Raw genomic sequence first — 20,829 nt, 5'->3', positions numbered from 1 at the left:
GGTGAGATTTATTACTCTGTCTCAAAAACTAACATATTTTCTATTAAAGCTCTTTGAACACAATGAGAGAGTCAGCACTACAGTTAGTGCATTTAATTACTTGAGCTGAAAATAATCATGCCTTTGGGTGCAAATGCTGGATTTTCGTTGGCTTTTTTTTGCTTAATACTTGCATAATCAGTTTTTGTCATCACGGCTTTTATTTAAAAATGGTGGGGAAGAGATGGAGCCCAAGGGCAGAGGGACCAGCTCCGCACCCCTGAGCGCCACGGGAAGGACACGCTCACCTGGGGATGCACCAGGCAAGTGACACACTGATTTGTCTAATCCTGCTGAAAATGATGCTTTTAGTTACAGGACTACATAGCAATGTTTTATTTCAACTTCATCAAAACTTGAACCATTAATTTTAGGCCATTATTTGGATAATGTAGAGTAAGAAAAACAGCCTCCCAAAAGATCGATCTTTCTTTTTCATTTAAAAATATTTTAACTCCTACATGTGTTAAGGGATTTATCAGGGTAGTCTCAGAAAAATCTGCTTTATACCCAAAGTTATAACTTGGAGGAGGAAAAACTTTATTTTTTTTAAATATACAGATTGAGATTTTTGTTGTTGTTGTTAAAACAAGAATCCAAGCTTCTCTCCAAAGCTGCTTCTGGAATTTCCATATGAGATTGGTTTGAGAAAGCCAGAGGTGTTCACACCTGCAGCCAAGCGCAGGGCTCTGCTGGCCCCACTTTTCTTAGGTACTTACATATGGACATGCTGCATCTCTTCTGTTTTCAGTGCTATAGATGGCACTTGCCAGATACTTTGGCAAGTTGATATATTATAAAAGTATTTCTTACAAGTTCTTTATTGCATCTTTCAATTCAGCCCCCAAATTCCATCCCATGCGCAAGTCAGGCTGCCAAAGTCCCTGCTGATCTACAGGATCTCATGGCAAAGTCATGGGTCTAATTTCACGAGCGAGTGTTTTGGCAGTTAATCCCCATTTTCATCAGAGAAAGACAGAAAAGATTATAGCAATGGATTAGAATTTTATTTAATTTTCAACTGAAACTCCCAAAAGCTCACTCTCAACAAAACAGCTGTAATATTATAAATGAACCTTTATTAAAGACACTTCAATGCCGTTTGTTAGACACTTCAATATCTTACATGTTTTTCAATGTACAACATTGTACCAAATTTTCTAATAAATAAATAACTTTGTACACAAAAGTAATACTTCCTCTTTCACATTGCCTCTTAGAAGCAGCAAATTCACATATTTAGTGGAAGTCATAACATTAGGCAGTTAACTTTATTCAGAAACATTATTTTCAAATGTTAATGTGGCAAATATGCTTTGTATCTGCAATGGTGATGACATTTCTGCCAGCAAAATGAGTTAATTAAATAATTCCCATATTCCCCACGTCCCTGGTTCCACCGCTTTCACCTTGCGAGTCAGGTCTGCAGCACTTCTCCCTTGAGTAAAGGGGAAAATTATGCTCGGCTTATTCTTTTCTAACATCTGTTTCCTTTGCTGTCAATAACTTGGCACTCAACATAATTCGCCACCTGTCTCAAAGTGCAAACGTGTCAATAGTCGGGAGCTGATGCAGACAGGTACCTGGCGGAATTATGTCTCCATCAAGGTCAAGTTCGGCTGCCCGGGCTACGGGAACTCGCTGCCAGACAGAGCCCGGGCGGTGGGGGCTCCTCAAGGTAAGGCCGAGCCGATCCAGCAGCGCTAAGTGATGGATCTGAACAGAAAATTAGATGTTTCTGCCTTTATTTTGGATGCTTGCGCCACAGCACTAGCAAAGGTGGATTTCCAGCAGACCTGGCTTCAGTGGAACTGGCATTTGAGTTGCTCCTAAAGAAAAAAAAGGTAACTCCCCTCCTCCCCCCCCCAAAAAAAAAAAACCCCAAAAAATCACCTTCCCCTGAAGTAGTCATCACCAGAGTTAGCAACCTCATGTTAGCAGAACTCAAATTACAAGTAACTGGAAGGGAGTCCTCCATCCACAGGTACCGACAGAAAGCAGCCTGTCTATAAATAAAAAGCATCATAGTGACATTGGAAGTGACAAAGATCTGTTTGACCAAGGTGGGTATTTCTTTTTTTTTTTTCCCCCATTCATGGATGAACTTAAAAGACCAAATAAAAATACTTAACAGAGTACTTTCAACCATAAATAGACAGTTTCCCTTCTAAATGAATAGCCTAGACCTGCTGCACAAAGCAGCGTAAGTCAGTTAAGTGTATATTTTCACATAAAGAGTGTGGCTGCAGCCAGGGTGATGGTGTTCAACAGGAAAGCAAAATACTCTGTTGCAGGAACAAAACTTGAAAGTATGACAAGAATTAGCAGTACAGCTGTCAGCTTAGGAGTGTGATTTTAGCTTTGTTGGCAAAACAGCTCTATGGTTTCAAGCCCCCTCCAGAACAGATGTATTTTTTTTTGGAGGTGTTAAAATGCATTATACTGGTCATGGGTTATTCCTTCTGAACGGGGCTGGGTTGTATCTCGTTATATTCACCTTATACAGCTAAAACTGCATCCACTTGGGAGGGGAAATGCCTGCAATTCGGTCTGTAGGGGATCAGGGCTGTAGCAGCACCTATGGGCAGATAACGCCTTCTGCTAGCGTGGTTTCTGAATACACGAGACCACCCCACAGTTTATTGCATAAATTATTTATTTTGCTAATGACTGCTCACTGTTCCCAACAGCCATTGCGTCTGGTTGGTTTGGGGCTCCGCACTGTTGCCGAATTATTTAGTGCCTCTTGTGTGGTCCACTCCAGAGTATCGCACCGTTTGGAAAAGCAATGGAATTTAAGTTCTTCCACCAACAGGAAAAAAAATCAGGTTGCTATGTAATTTCTCACTGCATATTTTGTTTCTTCCTATAAACTTCACTCGAAACAGTTGAAGATCTCGGTTTAAATGTGTGTTAAGTGCAATAAATCACAAAGGGGAAGGAAATTTGTGCTAAGTAACCCAAATGATAGTTGATTTAAAGGAACTTCCATCGAAAAGAGGACAATCCCTTTGGAGCAGTCTGGCTTTTTGAAGTTCTGCTTATGCATTTAAGGCACCAGAATTATTTCTCTCACAAAGTTTAACAGCAACCTGATACTGAAAACAATATTGCCAAAATTGTAAAATTTCACTCAGTTTTCCATGCACTAAAGATTAAAATAGCCTCTGTAAAAGATATATATATATTTTTATATATATATATATATATTTATATATGAAAACTCTTATGTACAAGTTTATCAAATACTTTTCTCTTTACACAATAATCCCTTGCATTTATGTGCTTCATATGCAAGTCAACTTTTGAACGCTTCATACTTCTCAGGGAAGTTTTAAACTATGTACAAACAGATGACGCTCGAACAGGAGTTTGTTCCCCATACAAGCTTGTTTCTCATACCTCAGTTGTTTGCCTTTGACAGGTCATCAGTTCAAGAGTTGAGGTAGAAGTAAGTAGCCTATATACTCTGTGCAAAAAAAAATAACAAAAATAATAGTGTGTTTGTTAGTTTGCACGTGGCAGCGGGTCCTCTCAGTCCAGCGATGTGTTCGGTGGCTTCAACTCATGAAGGGAGTCGCTGGGTGCGGGTGCGCAGCCGTTGGACAGCAGAGCCTGTTTCACTTCTGCTTCGCTCTGCAAATCCAGTAGTGTTGGGGAAATTTCAGGAAGCACGTTCAGTTGCTTTAATGACCCTCCTGCCGGTGAAGCTCTCACCAAATTAAGGTTGTTAAGCTCCGAAGGCTTCGCTGCTGCTTGCGAAGAGCCTGCAAGAAACCCAAGAACCAGCGGGGTTAGTTGATGCTTGTCCCAGTGCTCCGCATCAAACCAACCCTGCCAGTACCATTCATGCCATTGAGCCAGTTCAGAAACAGGGCTCTGATACAACCCAGACGGTTCATACTGCATCTGGGGAGACAAAAACACCCCCAAAGAAGGACGTACCGTGTTTGTCTGCCAGCAGCGGGCTGGTCATGCTCGCAGGTCTTATTCTATCATGGTTGCTGGGGTAGAGGGTCCCATCCGTTTCCGTCCTCGGGCCGCTGGCAACCCCGTTGCACGGCTGACGGGGAAGAAGGCCGGTGCCTGCACCCCTCTTCCTATTTCGTTCTTTGCTGCTCAGTGTGCTGGGGTAGGGATTATCCATACTCTTCAGGCTCTCAGAGTAGAACTCCGACTCCTTGGGGTAGATGTGGACGTTCATGCTGTCCGTGCTGCCGCTGCAGTCCGTGCACACAACCGGCAGCCCGTAGCCTGGCGGGGGGAAGAGAAAACAACAACGATGAAGCAGCTGGGAGTTGCCAGCGCGGAGGCACAGAACATGCAGAAGGAAGAGGCCGCTCTGTTTAGTTCCTCTGTCCCTCGGCAGTGTGGGAATCTCGGTAAGGTAACACAGACATTTCTGCTTTTATACAGAGCTAGTAAACACACTGAAGGTAGTTCCATTTAAGACATTTAGTAGTTTTAACTCCAAAGAAGTTGTAACTTTTTTTTTTGATAGACTGTGCATTTATTTCCTTTTCCAGACTTTCTAGTCAGAGCAGAAATAGAAAGCGGAAGCTTCCTGTACCCGCTTTAAAATACCAGAGTTACCTTTCGTATTTTTGTGCTGCTGCTTTGCAGGGATCACCGTCAACTCATCTTGTTATCTCAAGATACTCTATTAATGTTAGTGGTAATAACAGATGAGCAGAATTCAAAGCAGCAAGCAGGAAGGAGTTTCTAAATGTTGAAAGTTAATTTCCTTAGTGTACTCAACAACTTTCCATTATTAAACTTCACAGTTTCTCCTGGAGAGAAAAACTGTTTCACTGACTTTTTCTGTGGATGTTACAATACAGCACAAGAACAGAAAACACATCCTAAAAATAGCAAAGTATGAGTGTAACACCCAAGAAATTGGCAAAGGGCAGAGGCAGGTGTAGTGCCAAAAACCACCCTTACAGTTTGAAAAGAAAAAATAAATAGCTGAGCTTTTTTGAAATTGACAACCCCAGTGAGGAGCATGAGAAATGTTAACACCTTCAGTTTGTAACTGCTCTCGTGGTTTAGGAAGAGCTCAAATCAAAATACTGACCAGCCAGCTGCAAGCAATGGCTATCGGGAGCTTTCGTCTTTCTGATGGTTCCTCGAATTCACACTACCCAAGCTTGACAGAGGATCAAAGGAAGCAAGGGAAAGTAAACTTACTCTGCTCACACCTGAGAATCATTCTGGGCCTTTTTTTTCTGAAGGTAACAATTTCTTCTCTTAATGCTGTCTGACGGGGAGTGCTTTCTGATCTGTACAAACACGAAATGCCTTTCCAGATTAATGGGTTTTGTACCTGTCTTATCTGGAACAAGCATTCCATCCGCCACATCTTCAGTTTTCCAAGTGTCTTTATTATAGCCGATGCACAGCTTTGGCTGTCTGCAACCTGCGGTGGCAGCTTCAACATCTGGACACCTTCCAGCATCGGTCTGACAAATACCTGTAACAAACGAACCATCAGACTAAAGATTACAACCATCTGCTCCCAGCTGAATGACTTGTTAGTCTTAGTTCTACTGTAAAAGCTGTGAAAGGGAGAAAAAATAGCAATGAAGGTAATAATTTTAAGCTAATGTTTAACAGAACAAGATGCTGTGCAATCTCAGGAGAATCTTGGTCCAGAATGCTTAACTTTTCCTTCCTAACCTGTTTAAATACAATAAAACCCCAGCATTTAATTTCTAAGCCTGAAGGCAGGGACAGGCACTGTTTATGTATTTTCTAGTAGAGCTTAATTAGGGGTAACTCTAGTGCCAAAGAATTAATCCAAAATTAGCAAAAATATAGTCCTTAGGGCCTGACTGAGCAGTTTCTGAAGCAGCCTGCTTGTATGAACAGTCATGATGGGGAGAGGACAGCTACAGGAGAGCTTTGTGAAGTGAAACACAGATCCTTGTTCTGCATAAATGCAGCAGCTAGAGAATTACATTATGCAGATCTTCCCGATAACTCATAACAAGCACAGAAGTACTTTGTTCTGTGATTTCTCCCTCCTCGCATCGAGTTCAGATACAGCATTACAGAAAAACCAATTAAACGGGTTCTCACCGTTGCTGTCTATGTGCCCATTGGGCTGCTGGTTCTCTACTCTGACGACCACGTCCTGCCGGTCAGACAGGGTCCCTTGTGAAGACAAGTAGCTCGGCACATCGGGGGGCACAATAGTCTCATCTAGAGCAACGGGAGCAGAGAAATGTCAGTTCTTAGTAGGATACAAAGGCTTCTGTTTTCAAAGACACATAAAAAAAAATCACATTTTCAAGAGAGATTTGGGTATTTTTGGTATTTTCTGTAGATGCGATGGAAACAGAAATGCCTGAGCACCCCATTCTCCTCAGAAGCCTCACTCCTGATTTTTCAAAGCTTAAAGCTGTGAGATACTGTGCTGTAAAGCCATTTTGGGTGTTTGCCTTTGGTGCGGTCAGTACCAGGTAGGTGGAGATGGAACTGTCTCTTCAGAGCAAATAAATCTTTCCTTTTCCCCTGAAATTCCGAGTACCGCATTTGACTCAAGTCCTTTGTCTCCCAAAGTCATGAGTAACAGACTTCTGGAGAACAGGGCCTTTGACTCACAGAAGCAGGCAGGTAAGTCTAAGCTCCTTAGTTATCCTTGGCTTTTTATGTCAGGCAATTTCAGTTTCCCCTGTTACGCAAACAAACTCAATTACACAAAGCATGAAGGCCCAGGTGTTCAGGACTGGAAAAAGGGAGAAAATCCCCAGTTACACTTTGCACTGGTCATATGGTATCCAAGACATTCCTGCCTCCGTGTCTTTAAAATCCTACATTGTACTATATCTGCAGCTAAGGGTGATACATCGGAAAGCTGCAAATGCCAGCAGGGTTGTTGAGCCTTAGGCTGGTTCTTCCATACTCCTGTTCAGAGGTTGTATAATGTTGCAGGCAGAAGAGTTGTTTCTCCCTGCAACACTTACTGCAGCACCAAATTATCCCCTTTGAAGATCAGTAGGAAGCAGTAAACGCTGCTTCTTCCCCAGAAAAGTAAGGGATGCCCCTCATCAACAGGGCTACAACAGCTCTTACGGGCAACATGGAAAATGGGAATCCAGCTTCAAAGCCTAATTTTTCTATTTTTTTAATACAAAGTCTTTGAAAATAGAGATTTCCAAGAAGTAAGACAGGTTCCCAGCATCATGGACATAATCCAGACTGTCCAAAGAGTTATCATTTATGGTCATGGAAAATCAAAGTAGCAAAGCAACGTGTAACTATTGCCAAGTGGAAAAGACCTTTCTGAAGAGCCAGCCAAGAGGGGAAACGCAGCTCTGAACACGCTTCGACAGCAGCTGAAAGCTGGTTCCAGCTTTCCAAGCCAAGAGAACCACTGAGATAAGCCAACTGCTTTTCCAGTGTGACTGTGTGGCGACCTGACCTGCCGATCCAGCCGCAGCGGGAAGCCTGACAGCACAAAAGGCCAGAGAGAGCCTCAGCAGGAGCCCCGAGCTACCTGTGTTGGTGACGCTGTACTCCTCACTCTTCTTCCTGGTTTGGTAGATGATGCAGACCCAGACCAGAGACGTCAGCACAATGCTACACACCACGGCGATGGTGATGATCCCCACAGTCGTACGGTCCTTCCGACAGCCCAGGGACTGTAAAATGCTCACGTGGCTGTGCGCACGCTCTGTCCCCAGGGTGTTGGACATTTCACAGGTGTATTTCCCCGCATCCTCCAAGACAACGTTCCTAACAATCAGCAGCTGGTTGCCGGAGGTGAAGTGATGCCTTTCTGTCACGATGAGGGGCTGGTCGCCTTTCAGCCAGGTGATGCGGGGAGGTGGGCTCCCCGTGGCTTTGCACTGAAGTGCCACAGTCTCACCTACAGACACTACGTGGTCTTCCAGTGGATGAATCAAAGACGGTGTCTCTGCAGGAGAATAAACACAGAAATTAATTCTTGGAGACAGTGTAACAACCGATTTCTTCTAAAATAATTGAATGCAACTGATGTTCTTATAGATAAATATACAGATTGCTGGTGCTCCACGGCCAGGTACCCAGGAGCATGGCAACTGCAAACCACAGCACATCTAAACAATCACAACCAAGGCCTTCCCATAACCAGGCGGTGTTAAGTCTTCCCAACAAAGAAACCCCCGAGGACAAGGGACAACGGCTGACACACGTGAATCACTTCATAGAGCAAGAGAGATGGAGTGCAATTTCCTTTTGAAGTAATTTTGCCAAGCAGGAAATGGGGTGGTTGGAGGGGCTTCCTTGGCACGTGAGGAAATGCAGCTCATGGCTCCCCTTGATTACAGTATCACAGTATCACAGTATGTTTGGGATTGGAAGGGACCTCAAAAGATCATCTAGTCCAATCCCCCTGCTGGAGCAGGAACACCTAGGTGAGGTCGCACAGGAACATGTCCAGGCGGGTTTTGAATGTCTCCAGAGAAGGAGACTCCACAACTTCCCTGGGCAGCCTGTTCCAGTGCTCTGTCACCCTCACTGAGAAGAAGTTTCTTCTCAAATTTAAGTGGAACCTCTTGTGTTCCAGCTTGATCCCATTACCCCTTGTCCTATCATTGTTTGCCACTGAGAAGAGTCTGGCTCCATCCTCATGGCACTCACCCTTTATATATTTATAAACATTAATAAGGTCCCCCCTTAGTCTCCTCTTCTCCAAACTAAAGAGACCCAGCTCCCTCAGCCTTTCTTCATAAGGGAGGTGCTCCACTCCCTTAATCATCTTCGTTGCCCTACGCTGGACCCTCTCCAGCAGTTCCCTGTCCTTCTTGAACTGAGGGGCCCAGAACTGGACACAATATTCCAGATGTGGTCTCACCAGGGCAGAGTAGAGGGGAAGGAGGACCTCTCTCGATCTACTAACCACCCCCCTTCTAATACACCCCAGGATGCCATTGGCCTTCCTGGCCACAAGGGCACAGTGCTGGCTCATGGTCATCCTGTTGTCCACCAGGACCCCCAGGTCCCTTTCCCCTACACTGCTCTCTAATATGTAATCTCCCAACCTATACTGGAACCTGGGGTTGTTCCTGCCCAGATGCAGGACTCTACACTTGTCCTTGTTAAATTTCATCAGGTTATTCCCTGCCCAGCTCTCCAGCCTGTCCAGGTCCCGCTGGATGGCAGCACAGCCCTCCGGCGTGTCAGCCACTCCTCCTAGCTTGGTGTCATCAGCAAACTTGCTGATAGTACACTCAATTCCCTCGTCCAAGTCATTAATGAATATATTGAATAATATTGGCCCCAGCACTGACCCTTGGGGCACTCCACTAGATACTGGCCTCCAACTAGACTCCGCACCATTGACTACCACTCTCTGGCTTCTCTCCCTAAGCCAGTTTGCAACCCACCTCACTACTCTATTGTCTAGACCACACCTCCTCAACTTAGCTGTGAGGATGCTGTGGGAGACTGTGTCAAAGGCTTTACTGAAGTCAAGGTAGACAACATCCACCGCTCTGCCACCATCCATCCACCTTGTTACATTCTCATAAAAGGCTATGAGGTTGGTCAAGCATGACCTACCCTTGGTAAAGCCATGCTGACTGCCCCTAATAACCCTCTTATCCTTGATATGCCTTGAGATGGCACCAAGGACAAGCTGTTCCATTACTTTCCCAGGGACAGAGGTGAGGCTGACCGGTCTATAATTACCCGGGTCCTCCTTCTTGCCCTTTTTGAAGACTGGAGTGACATTTGCTTTCCTCCAATCCTCGGGCACCTCTCCCGTTTCCCAAGACTTGGCAAAGATGATGGAGAGCGGTCCAGCAATGACTTCAGCCAGCTCCCTCAGCACCCGCGGATGCATCCCATCTGGACCCATGGATTTATGAATGTCCAGACTATTTAATTGCTCCCTAACCCAGTCCTCATCGACTAAAGCAAACTCCTCCATTGACCTGGCTTCATCCGGGGTCTCAGGGGTACAGGGCTCCCCAGGACAGCCTCCGGCAGAGTAGACAGAGACAAAGAAGGCATTCAGTAATTCTGCCTTCTCTGTATCTTCTGCCACCAGGGCACCCACCCCATTCATCAGTGGGCCTACATTGCCTCTGGTATTAGTTTTATCTGCTATGTATTTGAAAAAGTTCTTTTTGCTGTCCTTGACCCCTCTCGCCAGCTGTAATTCTAAGGAGGCCTTGGTTATCCTAGCTGCCTTCCTATATCCTCTAACAGCAGCCTTATATTCCTCCCAAGTGGCCAGCCCCTGCTTCCATGACCTGTAAACTCTCCTCTAGCAGGAGAGCAGGATATTTTTCCTTAGTTAACCACAGTGTAAAAGAATGAAACAAGACTAGTGCAGAGCACCACCTCTTTGCCCCCTTTCCGTATCTGCAACTGCTGAAGGGCTCCAACAGCAATCCCTTCCAGTCCCCACTGCCAGACCACCTGGTTTCTTGGGACACCACAGTGCCTCTTACCCAGTACAGTCAGGGTGGCGTTTGCAAGCACAGACCCTGCAGAGTTCTGTGCCGTGCAGCTGTAGACACCCATGTCTTCTATCTTCACATCCGTAATGAAGAAGACGTCGTCGTCAGGCATGACGTGCATGCGGCGTTCTCGGGCCGCGGGGAAGTCCGTGCCCCCATCTTTCTGCCAGGCGATCTGTGGGGTGGGGTGTCCCTCAGCAGCACATTCCAGCCGTGCCGTCGTCCCTGTCCGGCTCGTGATGTCGTGGGGAGTTTTGATAAATGAGGGCAGCACTGGGAAAGAAAAACAAGAAAAAGGGATGAGCAACTCCCTGGGGAAAACACCATCTTCTGGGCAGTTCTGATTTCCCTCCTAGACAGGAGATGGATATCATCACTACCTATAGGCAAGAGGATGGTAAATGATAAGCTGCTTTTACAGGATGTATCTAAACCTCTGGGACTAACAATGTGTTTCTGCAGCATACACCTGTCTGCAGAGTCCAAGACCCCACTGAGGATCATCAAACATGGGATTAAGGTTACTTTTCTTCTGTGGTTAACCTGGAAATAAAACCCATTATCTCTTCTTTGTATCCTTTTGTATTTTCATTTGCATTTGCCCATTTCATTAGGCAGAGACTCCACAGGAACAGCCAAAGAGAGGCAGCTAAAGCTGTTCAGAATGTGCTGAAGTGCCTGGCTGGATGGAAGCCATCGCAAGCTGGGCATGTGCTCCCCACATGGCATTTCTCAGCATCCAAGGAGATGCAAGCTGGTGGTGTGAAGAGGTTTGGAGGTCCTCACCATCAGGAATGGACCCTCAGGAGTAACTGCCTGCCAAAAGTGGGTCCCAGAGAATTGTACCGACTCAGGCTGAGGAAAGGAATGAGAAAGCAGCTTCCTACTCACCATTAACAGTGAGTCGGGCCTTGTTGGAGTAGGTAGAGCCAAAGTGGTTGGTGATGATACACTGGTAACGCCCTTCATGGGTGAAGGTGACATGCCGGAGGTGCAGAATGGTGGTGTACTCCATCACCTCACCATCCTTTGCCCGCACGTGGGCAAAGTTCTCGATCTCAGCATTGTGCAGCATCTCATTGTCTTTCTTCCACGCAAACATCATGGGGGAGCTGCTGCTGCTGGCGGCCGAGCACGTGAAACGGATGTCCTTGCCAAGGACAGCCACCGTCGTCTCGGGCTGGATGATGATCTGCGGCTTGGGGAAATCATCTAAAAGAAAGCAACAGGCCTAGTTAGTCCTGGACTATGAGGAAGACTGGAGCAAGCAGAGAGACGCAATGAGAAATGAGCAGGGCATAAGTGAAAGGCACTACAGCACGTCTGCTTTTACATCCACTGTTGTCTACACCAGGAGGGCAGCTTCCCTTGCAAGGCATTCCGCCACCGAGACTGGCTCTGCAGTGCAGATGTGCCACACACAACTCCACTGAGCAGCTGCTCTAAGCTGGGACTCCGGTTCCTCTGCTTCCTTCTGTAACCAGTGGACTGAGATGGTCACTTCGTGATCCTCAAAACACCTACACGATGCCTAGTTCTCTTCACCAGTGTAGCTGAACCTCAGAAAGATACTGTGGTCCAAAGAGAACATTCTTCCTTGTACACCCCATGCCTTAAGAGCAATACTGAATTTACAATTTCACCTCCAGGCCTGCATTAGCATGAAGCAGGAGGGGAGAGCAGGAGGACACTTAAAAGTGCTGCAAATGCCACCTCTGGGGATAAATTCTTGCAAGCAAGGTGACAGCAGCACACGCTGTCAAAGCAGAAGCAGCTGTATTTGCCTGTCACCCGTCTGGAGTGGAAAGCTTTGCATGCTTTCTCTCTGCCCTCAAGACTGCTGGCTTTAGCAAAGTTCCAAGCAGATTCATTTATTAGATTTCTACAAATGGTGTAATTTAATATTTGACTAAGGTTTAATTAAACAACCAGGCCTCTGGAACCAGGAGTACTAGTGCCTGGAGGACTTGGCAGGCACTGGAGAAGCAAAGCTGTCTTCGCTTTGTGATGTTGCTGTGGGGATGGAGCCTTCATGATCTCTTCTTCCAGATGAACACAGCAAAGCCTCCCAGACTCGCTCAGAGGCCACCTAAGAAGAGCCCTGCCACCCTGGGATCGGGAGGGACAGGGGACACCAGCTGGAACAAAGCTTTTGCTCTGCGTTCAATGCAAGTCATGCATCCAACTTAGTTAAATAGCATTCTCAAAAGCTCATTTTTTCCTTCATCAAACAGCCATGTGCAGCTCCCCCCAGGATCCACACTGGTTGGCTCCACAGCACAGGGTTTGGCTCACCAAACCAGGCCTTTACTTTGCCCAAAAGCTGGATGCATTAGCGGCATCGCCTTTGGCTTCATCTGATCATTTACATTTCTTTCCTTTACAAGACAGTTAGCAGATGTTTATGTGTGTGCTGGGTATTAAGTAAAGCTGCTTTGCAACCACAGCTCAGGTGCAGTCAACTGCAGTGTTTGTGTGGGAGAACAGCAGTAGGTGCTGTTTAGAATAAAAAACAACTGTAGGATACAAAAAGCAAGATTATAATGCAACTGTTAGCCAGTTGGTTCATGTGTAATGCCTTACTGGCCCCAAAAAGGGAGCTGTGATGAGGGGATTCTCCTCTGCTGTTTTTCTCTTTTTTTAACCCTTTAGTTATTTCCAAGAGGGATGGAAGATGAGTGAAGAACACAAAGCCACAGAAGAAGCTCAGAACACTGTAGAGTGAAAAAAATGAGAGCTGCAGTCTTGGTGGTATCAAACCAAGAGGATGGGGGAAGTCTCTGCGCAGCCCCATCTGGAACAGGAACAAGCATCAGACCCTTTGATTGAACATTGGGAGCTGTAAGGAACACACTGGATGCAAGCAATGCGCTCTGTGGTTTTGGTGGGAAGTAAATTGTAGCCAGTGACAAATTTTTAAAATGCAGGCTTGGGCTTCCTTTGATCCCACTGGATAACAAAACAAAACAGAAACCCGCTCGTAATAACATGCTAGTAGTCAAAGACAATGTTTCCCAAGTGAGTCCTACCCTTCATACAACCTCAAAGCACACAGGCAAGACTTACCACACACAAAACTTTCTGGCAGGATGGCAAAAATGCTCTTGCTTTTCAGTGACTCAGGATGGGCGCAGGTGGCCACCACAGAGGATTGCAGCTCTTTCTCAACTAACCACTGGGGCAACCATTTCAGCTGGCAGTCGCAGAGGAAGCTGTCGCTGTTTATGTGGCTGCAGGGAAACAAAACCAACACGACCCTGCTGTGAGTCCTGCACGCAGAGAAGGCTGGAGAGCTCACAGCCCTTTCATGTTAGACACATTCCTCCCTCCCCCCCGGCAGCATGGGTGGAAGGAAAAAAAAGACTGTAGGGTTGTCACTGAGGCACTAGTGACATTAAACACATAACACATTTAAACAGTATTTCATCTCCACACAGAGCAACCCACTCCTGTACTGCAGTGACACTGCCTAGCACCTTTTATTTACTAACCAACTTCCAGAGTGATCTCCAGGAACACACGAGCAAACCCATCCCTGGCTTAAGTGAGAGAAACCAAGGCAGATCACCAACAAAGGAGACATGCAGCCAAGGCACAAGTCAACAGTGCAGCCCGTCCTGCTCCAACTTCTCATAGGTAATTACCACCCATGCTCCTTCTCTGCCTCTGTGGTTCGAGCATCTTTGGTGGAGACTGAATTCGGGACTTGCTGAACAGTGAGAACATGCCAAGTTCCTGCTCTAAGACCTTTATTTCCCTCAGTGGCCAACACCAGAGGAGTGGCCCCTCCCTGCCCGTCTGTAAGGCACATGTTCACCCACCAGCATCACCAGCGATAAGAGGTGCAGCTGATGCTGTGTTTACTGATTAACAGAAGCAGTGGAAGAGAAATGACCCAAGACATTTCTGGAAACCCAATACAAACAGTGACTAGTTTGGAAAGCAAGACACAAAAACATTTCTCAGCATCCTAACAGTAATTTAGAAAAGAGCTGTGAAAAAGGGGCAAATCAAAAGGAAGGCTCGAGCTTTGTTTTTTAAATATTCTGGGCCAAAAGGTGGCTCAGGATCACTCTGAGGCCAGAGAAGAACTGCAAGTTTATACCAACAAGGAATTCAGACTTCGGTCTGGTTTCATCCAAGATCCTAGGAAAACCCAGCCTGATCCCTCAGATTGAATGTGGTGGTGCCTCAGAGACTGGGAAAATGGCCCCACAGAGAAAAGTCCTGTCCTGCAATACTGCAAGCTGTGCAAGAGCAGGACATCAAGAGCACAGCACAATCCTAAGTCCATCACTGTGTTCTAAAATGTCAATCTCCTCCCTTTTTTCAACCTGATAACCTCAGGACATCCTGGTCTGAAAGTAGGCAGAAAAGGGGAAATGAAAGAAATGGACTGGAGAAGGAGAGAATGAGGGAACATAGTGATCTGAATTTCCACATTTGTCCACTTTGCTGTCCTAGAAAAACACGCAGCCCTTAACACACATGATGGCATAAACGCTGCTGGCTGGCTGGCACAGGTCAGAGAGACCCTTCAGATTTAGGACTTCAGTACAATGCATTCTGCATGTATACATGCCCTATCTAAAAGCCACCTTTTCCACGGTATAGATACCTTCACAGTATCTGGGATCCCACAAGCTCTGATAAGATCAGTCTTTCACCTCACTTTTGTTTCAAGAGCCAGTGCAAAAGATAGGGGTGGATAAACAAACAATGGACACGCAATGTTTATGTTATTCATTCCTCAGTCACTGGTATTAATAGTGACCATCCCATTCCCATTTCCAGCATCATGAAGAAGAATCTGAACATGCCCAAATACCAAAGAAGTGATTTCTTGTTCCGCAGACATTGCACTACTCCAGAGTGTAGCAATGCACTGACAGTGGATTAAATATTTATGGAGAAGAAGAGAAAAGGAAACCAGGCAAGACTGGAAACAGTGTCTGATAACAGCGCAGGGCCCCACCCTGGAGCACAAGCAGCAGCTCTGATAACACATCTGTATTTTTACACCAGAAGGCTGGATGACAAGTGGATCCAGTTCAAACGGGGCTTATCGCTGAAATGTCAGTACTGTATGTGAATCCTAAACATAGGTACAGCAAAGGAGCAGGTGGGCCACTGGGAATTAAATCAGTGGCGGTGTGAGAAGGAGAGATGGCTAACAGAACCAGGGCTGGACTTCCTGAGCAGAGATGAATAATTGCACAGATGCAAACCTGCTGGAAGAACCTGTTCCGATCATCTAACTTGACTCACTATTAAATGCAAGATGTTCCTGTGACATCTACTCATGTATAAAAATACCCTGCAGAGGAGGACAGAGGAGAGGAGGAAATAAATGAAATGTAATGCGGAGAACACCCCACTGGAAACAACGTGCTACTTCTCACGTCCAGAGCAAGAAGGATCCCTGCCTCCTGAATGGTGTGTGCAGGCCAATTACTTACAGCTGCCGCAGGCTCTTCATCTTGGCAAAAGCATCTGCTTGAATGGAGCGGATGGCGTTATCCCCAAGGTTCCTGCAGAACACAACCAAAGGCAATGTGAGCAAAAGGGATGCTGTGGCTCTGACAGTCTCTCTGTATTTAAGCAATGACTCCAGAAGCAGGTGATTTGGTAGCTCCTCATTAAGGCCACATGCACTTGCAGTTCATACACTAACATTGAATAAATACTGCAGAACAACAGTCAACCAACAAAAAATATGGGAATAAATCATTAAGTCATTCCCCACCCCGTCTTCTCACCACACTTTCTCAGTCCCAGCTACCTCCATCATCCATAGCTCAGAAATTCCTCAGCCCCCTCAATAACCAAAGATAGTCAGGAATGTCATATCCCAGAGGAGAGCTTCAGCAAACATAAAGAAAGTAAATAGTTGCACTAAAAGGCATCTGAGAAGTTATTTGAAAGTGACTTTGAGCAGATACTACTGTATTAGAAAAACACTGTAATGTTTCCAAAAGAAGGTATTTTTAAAAGCTTCCCTCACAACTATTGCTAATTAAAAAATTCACTTGTTCTCTGAAAAAGGATAGTGTCAGGTTTAGGGCTTATGTTTAGTAAGTGGAATGCAGGACAGACAAGCACTGCTTGCAGAGAAACCTCAGTGGAGCATTAATACGGGAACCTTTATCTGGGAACGTTACCCCCAGTCAGGCAGCACTAACCCTTCAGTACAATCGCAATGGCACCAACATTTCATATGATCATCAGCCAATAAAACATCCAGAGCAAAAATCACACACTTGTGCTAATTCAGAAAGGAAGTTATTAATGAATCACTGCTGGAGTCATCAGCCTTGGGACCCAGAAAAAAAACTACATAGCGGCAGCCAAAATTTACTTCTTGCAAATTGCCCTACGTCAGTTGTGCTGAATGGAGACGTTCGGTGCCCGCATCGTATGCAGTCGTTTGCAACATGTGTCACTGCCAGAGCCCAGATTTAGGAGGAAGATGGAGCGAGGGAGGAGGAGAGAAGGCTACATCTGAAATAGCATATTTTCATTGCTAACAGTCTGCAAAGCAGCAATGTGCGAGTCAAGGTGATACTTATCCAAGAACAAATAAAAAAATTAAGAGCATGCAGATTTGCCATATGTTCTATAACTTTGTTCCTGGCACAAAAAAAGGCCAAAGTTGAGGCGGACTTATAATGAGAAGGAAGCAGGTGGCCCCCACAAATGGACTGGCTTCTCAGTTTACAAAGACGCTATTAAATTGCTAGCAGATCTCTCAGGCAGCTACTTTTGGCAGCGCCCCCCTCCCCAAACTCCGAGGCATGGTGGGTTACTCACAGGTGCTCCAGGGCCTCCAACCCTGAGAATGCTTTCTTGGCCACCGACTTGATCTTGTTTCCAAACAGAGTTCTGCAGTTTCCAAACATCCAGTGCCAGATAAACAGAAAGAAAACGGGGAGAGGGGGGCAGAAAGGGAAGGAACACAATTAGTGTGGTTTTATCTGATATACACGCTCAGTGTAAGTCCTGGGAAATCTGAACTGCATGGAGATTAAGGGGCTGAAGTACACTCACTTTCCCACTCCTGAAATTAAATCCTTTTATCTGTATTTGAATTTAATAGTGATGACAGCACAAAAGGGAATGTGCCGTATCACGTAAAAAGGTAGGCTTGCTCCAGCGCTGGGAAACCAGCTTGCTGAGTAACAGAAAGTCCCCTCTATTCTTTGCAGGCAGGCTGCGGACAGGATCAAGTGCAATGACGGTTTAACAAGATTTTGGTCTCTCTCAGTGACTTTTTTTTTCTCACTTCTTCCCAGAGAGTAAAAGAGTGCTAATCTATTCACTGCTGCTTGTCATGGATGGACACACACACAAGGGCTGAGGGCTGGCTCTTGGCTGCACATTTACACAGCAGCTAACTGAAGTGACTGCTGCCTTCCTTCCTCAGTTTATTATAAATACAACAGCAAAGTAATGTGATGCAACAAATAACAGGCCAGTGGTAATTTCAAAGGGCAAAAGGAAGAACAGAAAAGGTAATGAACAGAGCTGAGGAGCGTGCCTGCTTGCACCTGTGAGCAGAGAGCATTCCTCCGAACCAGCACAGGGCTGTGCAGCAGCGACAGGGGACGGTGAGCAGGGAACAGCCAGCTGGAGCCGTCACAGCCCAGCTGCTCTCTGCAAAGTAACGCTTCTCGATAAATATTGACCAGTGGTGATCAGTCAGGGGCAGGGTTCCTACAAAATGGATAGTCTCCTCACCTGTTTTAATAAAACATCAACCACTGCCATTAATTAGGAAATGCTCTCCTTCCCCACGTTCTCTGTCTAGGGTTTATCCTCCAGGTGCATCTTTTATGACCGCCTGCTTTGCGTGGTGTCCAATGCAAGTCACGACTCACACCTCCGGTAAAAACTTGGCACATCAGGTGCTGTATTTGACTGAGTTTTCCTTTAACATAGGGTGCAACCTGTAATTGTACCTAAAAGGCTCTAAAACTATGATGGTCCCACTGCTTGCTACTGGCTGGGAGAAGGCGGCTGGGGTGCAAGATGGAGCACGTGCAGCCATCGTATGAGCAAATACATTTGCAGGAGTCGCAAGGGCTTTCCACAAAGCACCCTTCACATGTCAGGACAATCTGGTGTCTCAGCCGTGGCACCCATAAAGCCCAGTTTTGGTGTGGATGAAGCAGTGGATGCCACAACGGGTAGATGGAAAACTGGGGCTCATCAGGCTGTTATGACAGCAAGGACTGAGACTGTACCACAATCTGTCCTTGCAGCCTGAAGTCTTTGGAGAGAATTTGGGTGCCTGTCACTGAGCAACACTATGACCCTGAGTAGGCTCTCACAAAATCAATCACCCTGACGGTGGTGTGGTCAGATGAGCCACCACTCCTGGAGTAGACAGGAAAGGCCGGTTACTCTTGCTCTGTACAAAAGGTCTGTGGCCCCAGGATCACAAATCTTAGTGTTCCAGAGCAATTGCAACCAAAAGCTTCAGTTTCAGGCAAAGTCACCTCCCAGCCTCCATAGCAAGATGCACGCTTGAAGCCCTTTCTTATGGGAAGAGTTAACTTGGTACAAAACCACAGCCAAATTTTCAGAGCCATGTCCCTTCTCTAATTGTTTGACTGGAGGCGAAAAACAAGACAGCTACTATAGGCATTCTGGTGGCTGATAAAGGCTCCAGATAGCTACAACCTGCTTTATTGACAGAGTCATTCCAATATCTACAGTGAACTTCACTGACCTTCACCTTACAGCACCAAAAACAGGGTATTTATTGCATAAGAGTGTGTGTGGCTTTTTCCTCTGGGTGAGATACACCAAGCAGTAAAGGGTGTGTGCAATCATGTGTACCATCATTTGGTAAAAAGGATGTTGGATTAATGAAGGCTTTGAAAAATCCATTATAATGATTAATATAGTAAATAATTTACTATAGGCGAACTCTGGTCATATGGCTGCATCCATACACAGTGATTTCTGGAGCCATACTCCTACATGAGGGTGTTATGCTGAACATGGGTTTGGCAACTGCAGATTTCTATTAATTGTTTACAGTGGATCTTGGACTCTGAAAACTGGAGATACTGATTATATCTGTTTACTTTTCTGTGCACAGATAAGCAGTACGCCTGGGGATGTAAATACACAATGTATATAACCACTTGTATAGGCGCACACAATTCTATGGCTATATACACAAGAAACACGTAACAGACTGGTAATAAAGCCATGCCCCAGCAAACTTATTAAAATCATTACGCCTTTCAAATCTCAACTAACCACTTCTCTGATTCCAAAATGGTTTGAACCCAGCAGCCCCTTCCAAGGGCTGCAGCGGGCTGGAATGCGAGCCCAGGGACGCGGCTCTGCTGCCGGCAGCGCCAGGCGCACACGTACGGAAGTGTAATTATACGCTAGGCACGCAATTCATTAGAAAGCGGCATTTTCTCCTCCAGCCAGTTTTGCACCTGCGGAAGATCTCAGTCACTGAGTGAGCCATCAAAAAAAACGGTTACATTTAGCAGCTTGAATAATTAGGAAACTCCTTGTTCCCCAGCGATTCCACTGATGCTTTTTATGCTTCAGTGCTTCTTGACTCCCTCTTTCTGAAGCAACCTTTTAATTTAGCTCTCCATCCTGGAGAGCTTCATATATAATTCAGGGAAGGCTAAAGTGACCGGCCTCCCCACCTCTCAGTTTAACACCTTCATTTCAGCGAACAACCCTCTCTGTGCTAAATCCTTTCAGAGGCTAATCTGTGCCACATCAAAGGGGAATGGCTTTTAAGGCAATCTCCATAGAGCTGAGGTGATTATTAATTCATTGGAAGGTCTCCTCTGAAGTGCCCATTTATTTTTTGTATGCTAATGCATTTAAAGCCCATTGACAGTTTAAACAGAGGCACTAAATCATGCAGTGAAATGTTTGCTGTAAAGGCTGATATTTTATTTTACTAACGAAAAAAATCCCAGCAGCAAGAAAGATACTCATTTCAACCTTAAACAAAATTACAAGTTTGGGATTTACATGCTGATGAGCTAAAACAGACCTGAGCAAATCCCTTTAAAAGCGACCACTCCCGAGTGTCCCCAAAACGCCTGAAGAAATATAATGAAATAATCTCATATTCTGAGGGGTTTTCTAGCCTTACACTCTGGCTGACAATGAACGATTCCAGCAACCTGTCTGTCCCACAGCAGGTTTGCTCTGTTAGGTTAATCAGACCACTTCCGTCTGCCCAAGACCAACCTGATCCACATGCTCTTCCAGGCTATGAAACTGGCTGCAACCCGCCCCACAAACCACAGGCACACGTCCTTCCCTGCGCTCAACCACACTCAGAACT

At 45.7% G+C, this 20,829-nt stretch overlaps 1 protein-coding gene across 2 annotated transcripts in view; it reads right to left on the bottom strand.

Moving 5' to 3' along the window:
• Positions 1–1,024: 1,024 nt before the first annotated feature.
• LRIG1 (leucine rich repeats and immunoglobulin like domains 1) overlaps positions 1,025–20,829 on the bottom strand; it is a 93,953-nt gene continuing 74,148 nt past the window's right edge. For both annotated transcript variants that reach the window (XM_082060380.1, XM_082060381.1), the window contains exons 10-19: positions 17,304–17,375; positions 15,953–16,024; positions 13,560–13,723; positions 11,385–11,705; positions 10,485–10,766; positions 7,541–7,960; positions 6,121–6,243; positions 5,366–5,512; positions 3,985–4,293; positions 1,025–3,806 (exon numbers count right to left, since the gene is read on the bottom strand). In XM_082060380.1, coding sequence (XP_081916506.1) covers positions 3,574–3,806; positions 3,985–4,293; positions 5,366–5,512; positions 6,121–6,243; positions 7,541–7,960; positions 10,485–10,766; positions 11,385–11,705; positions 13,560–13,723; positions 15,953–16,024; positions 17,304–17,375 — 2,143 coding nt within the window. In that variant the 3' untranslated portion in view covers positions 1,025–3,573. The remainder of the gene's footprint in view (positions 3,807–3,984; positions 4,294–5,365; positions 5,513–6,120; positions 6,244–7,540; positions 7,961–10,484; positions 10,767–11,384; positions 11,706–13,559; positions 13,724–15,952; positions 16,025–17,303; positions 17,376–20,829) is intronic.

The sequence above is a fragment of the Streptopelia decaocto genome (genome assembly GCF_964273445.1).
Source record: "Streptopelia decaocto genome assembly, chromosome: 8".
In the NCBI taxonomy this organism is placed as follows: Eukaryota; Metazoa; Chordata; class Aves; order Columbiformes; family Columbidae; genus Streptopelia; species Streptopelia decaocto.
Note: the sequence above shows the minus strand (reverse complement) of the source record. Positions and strands in the feature narration are given on the sequence as shown.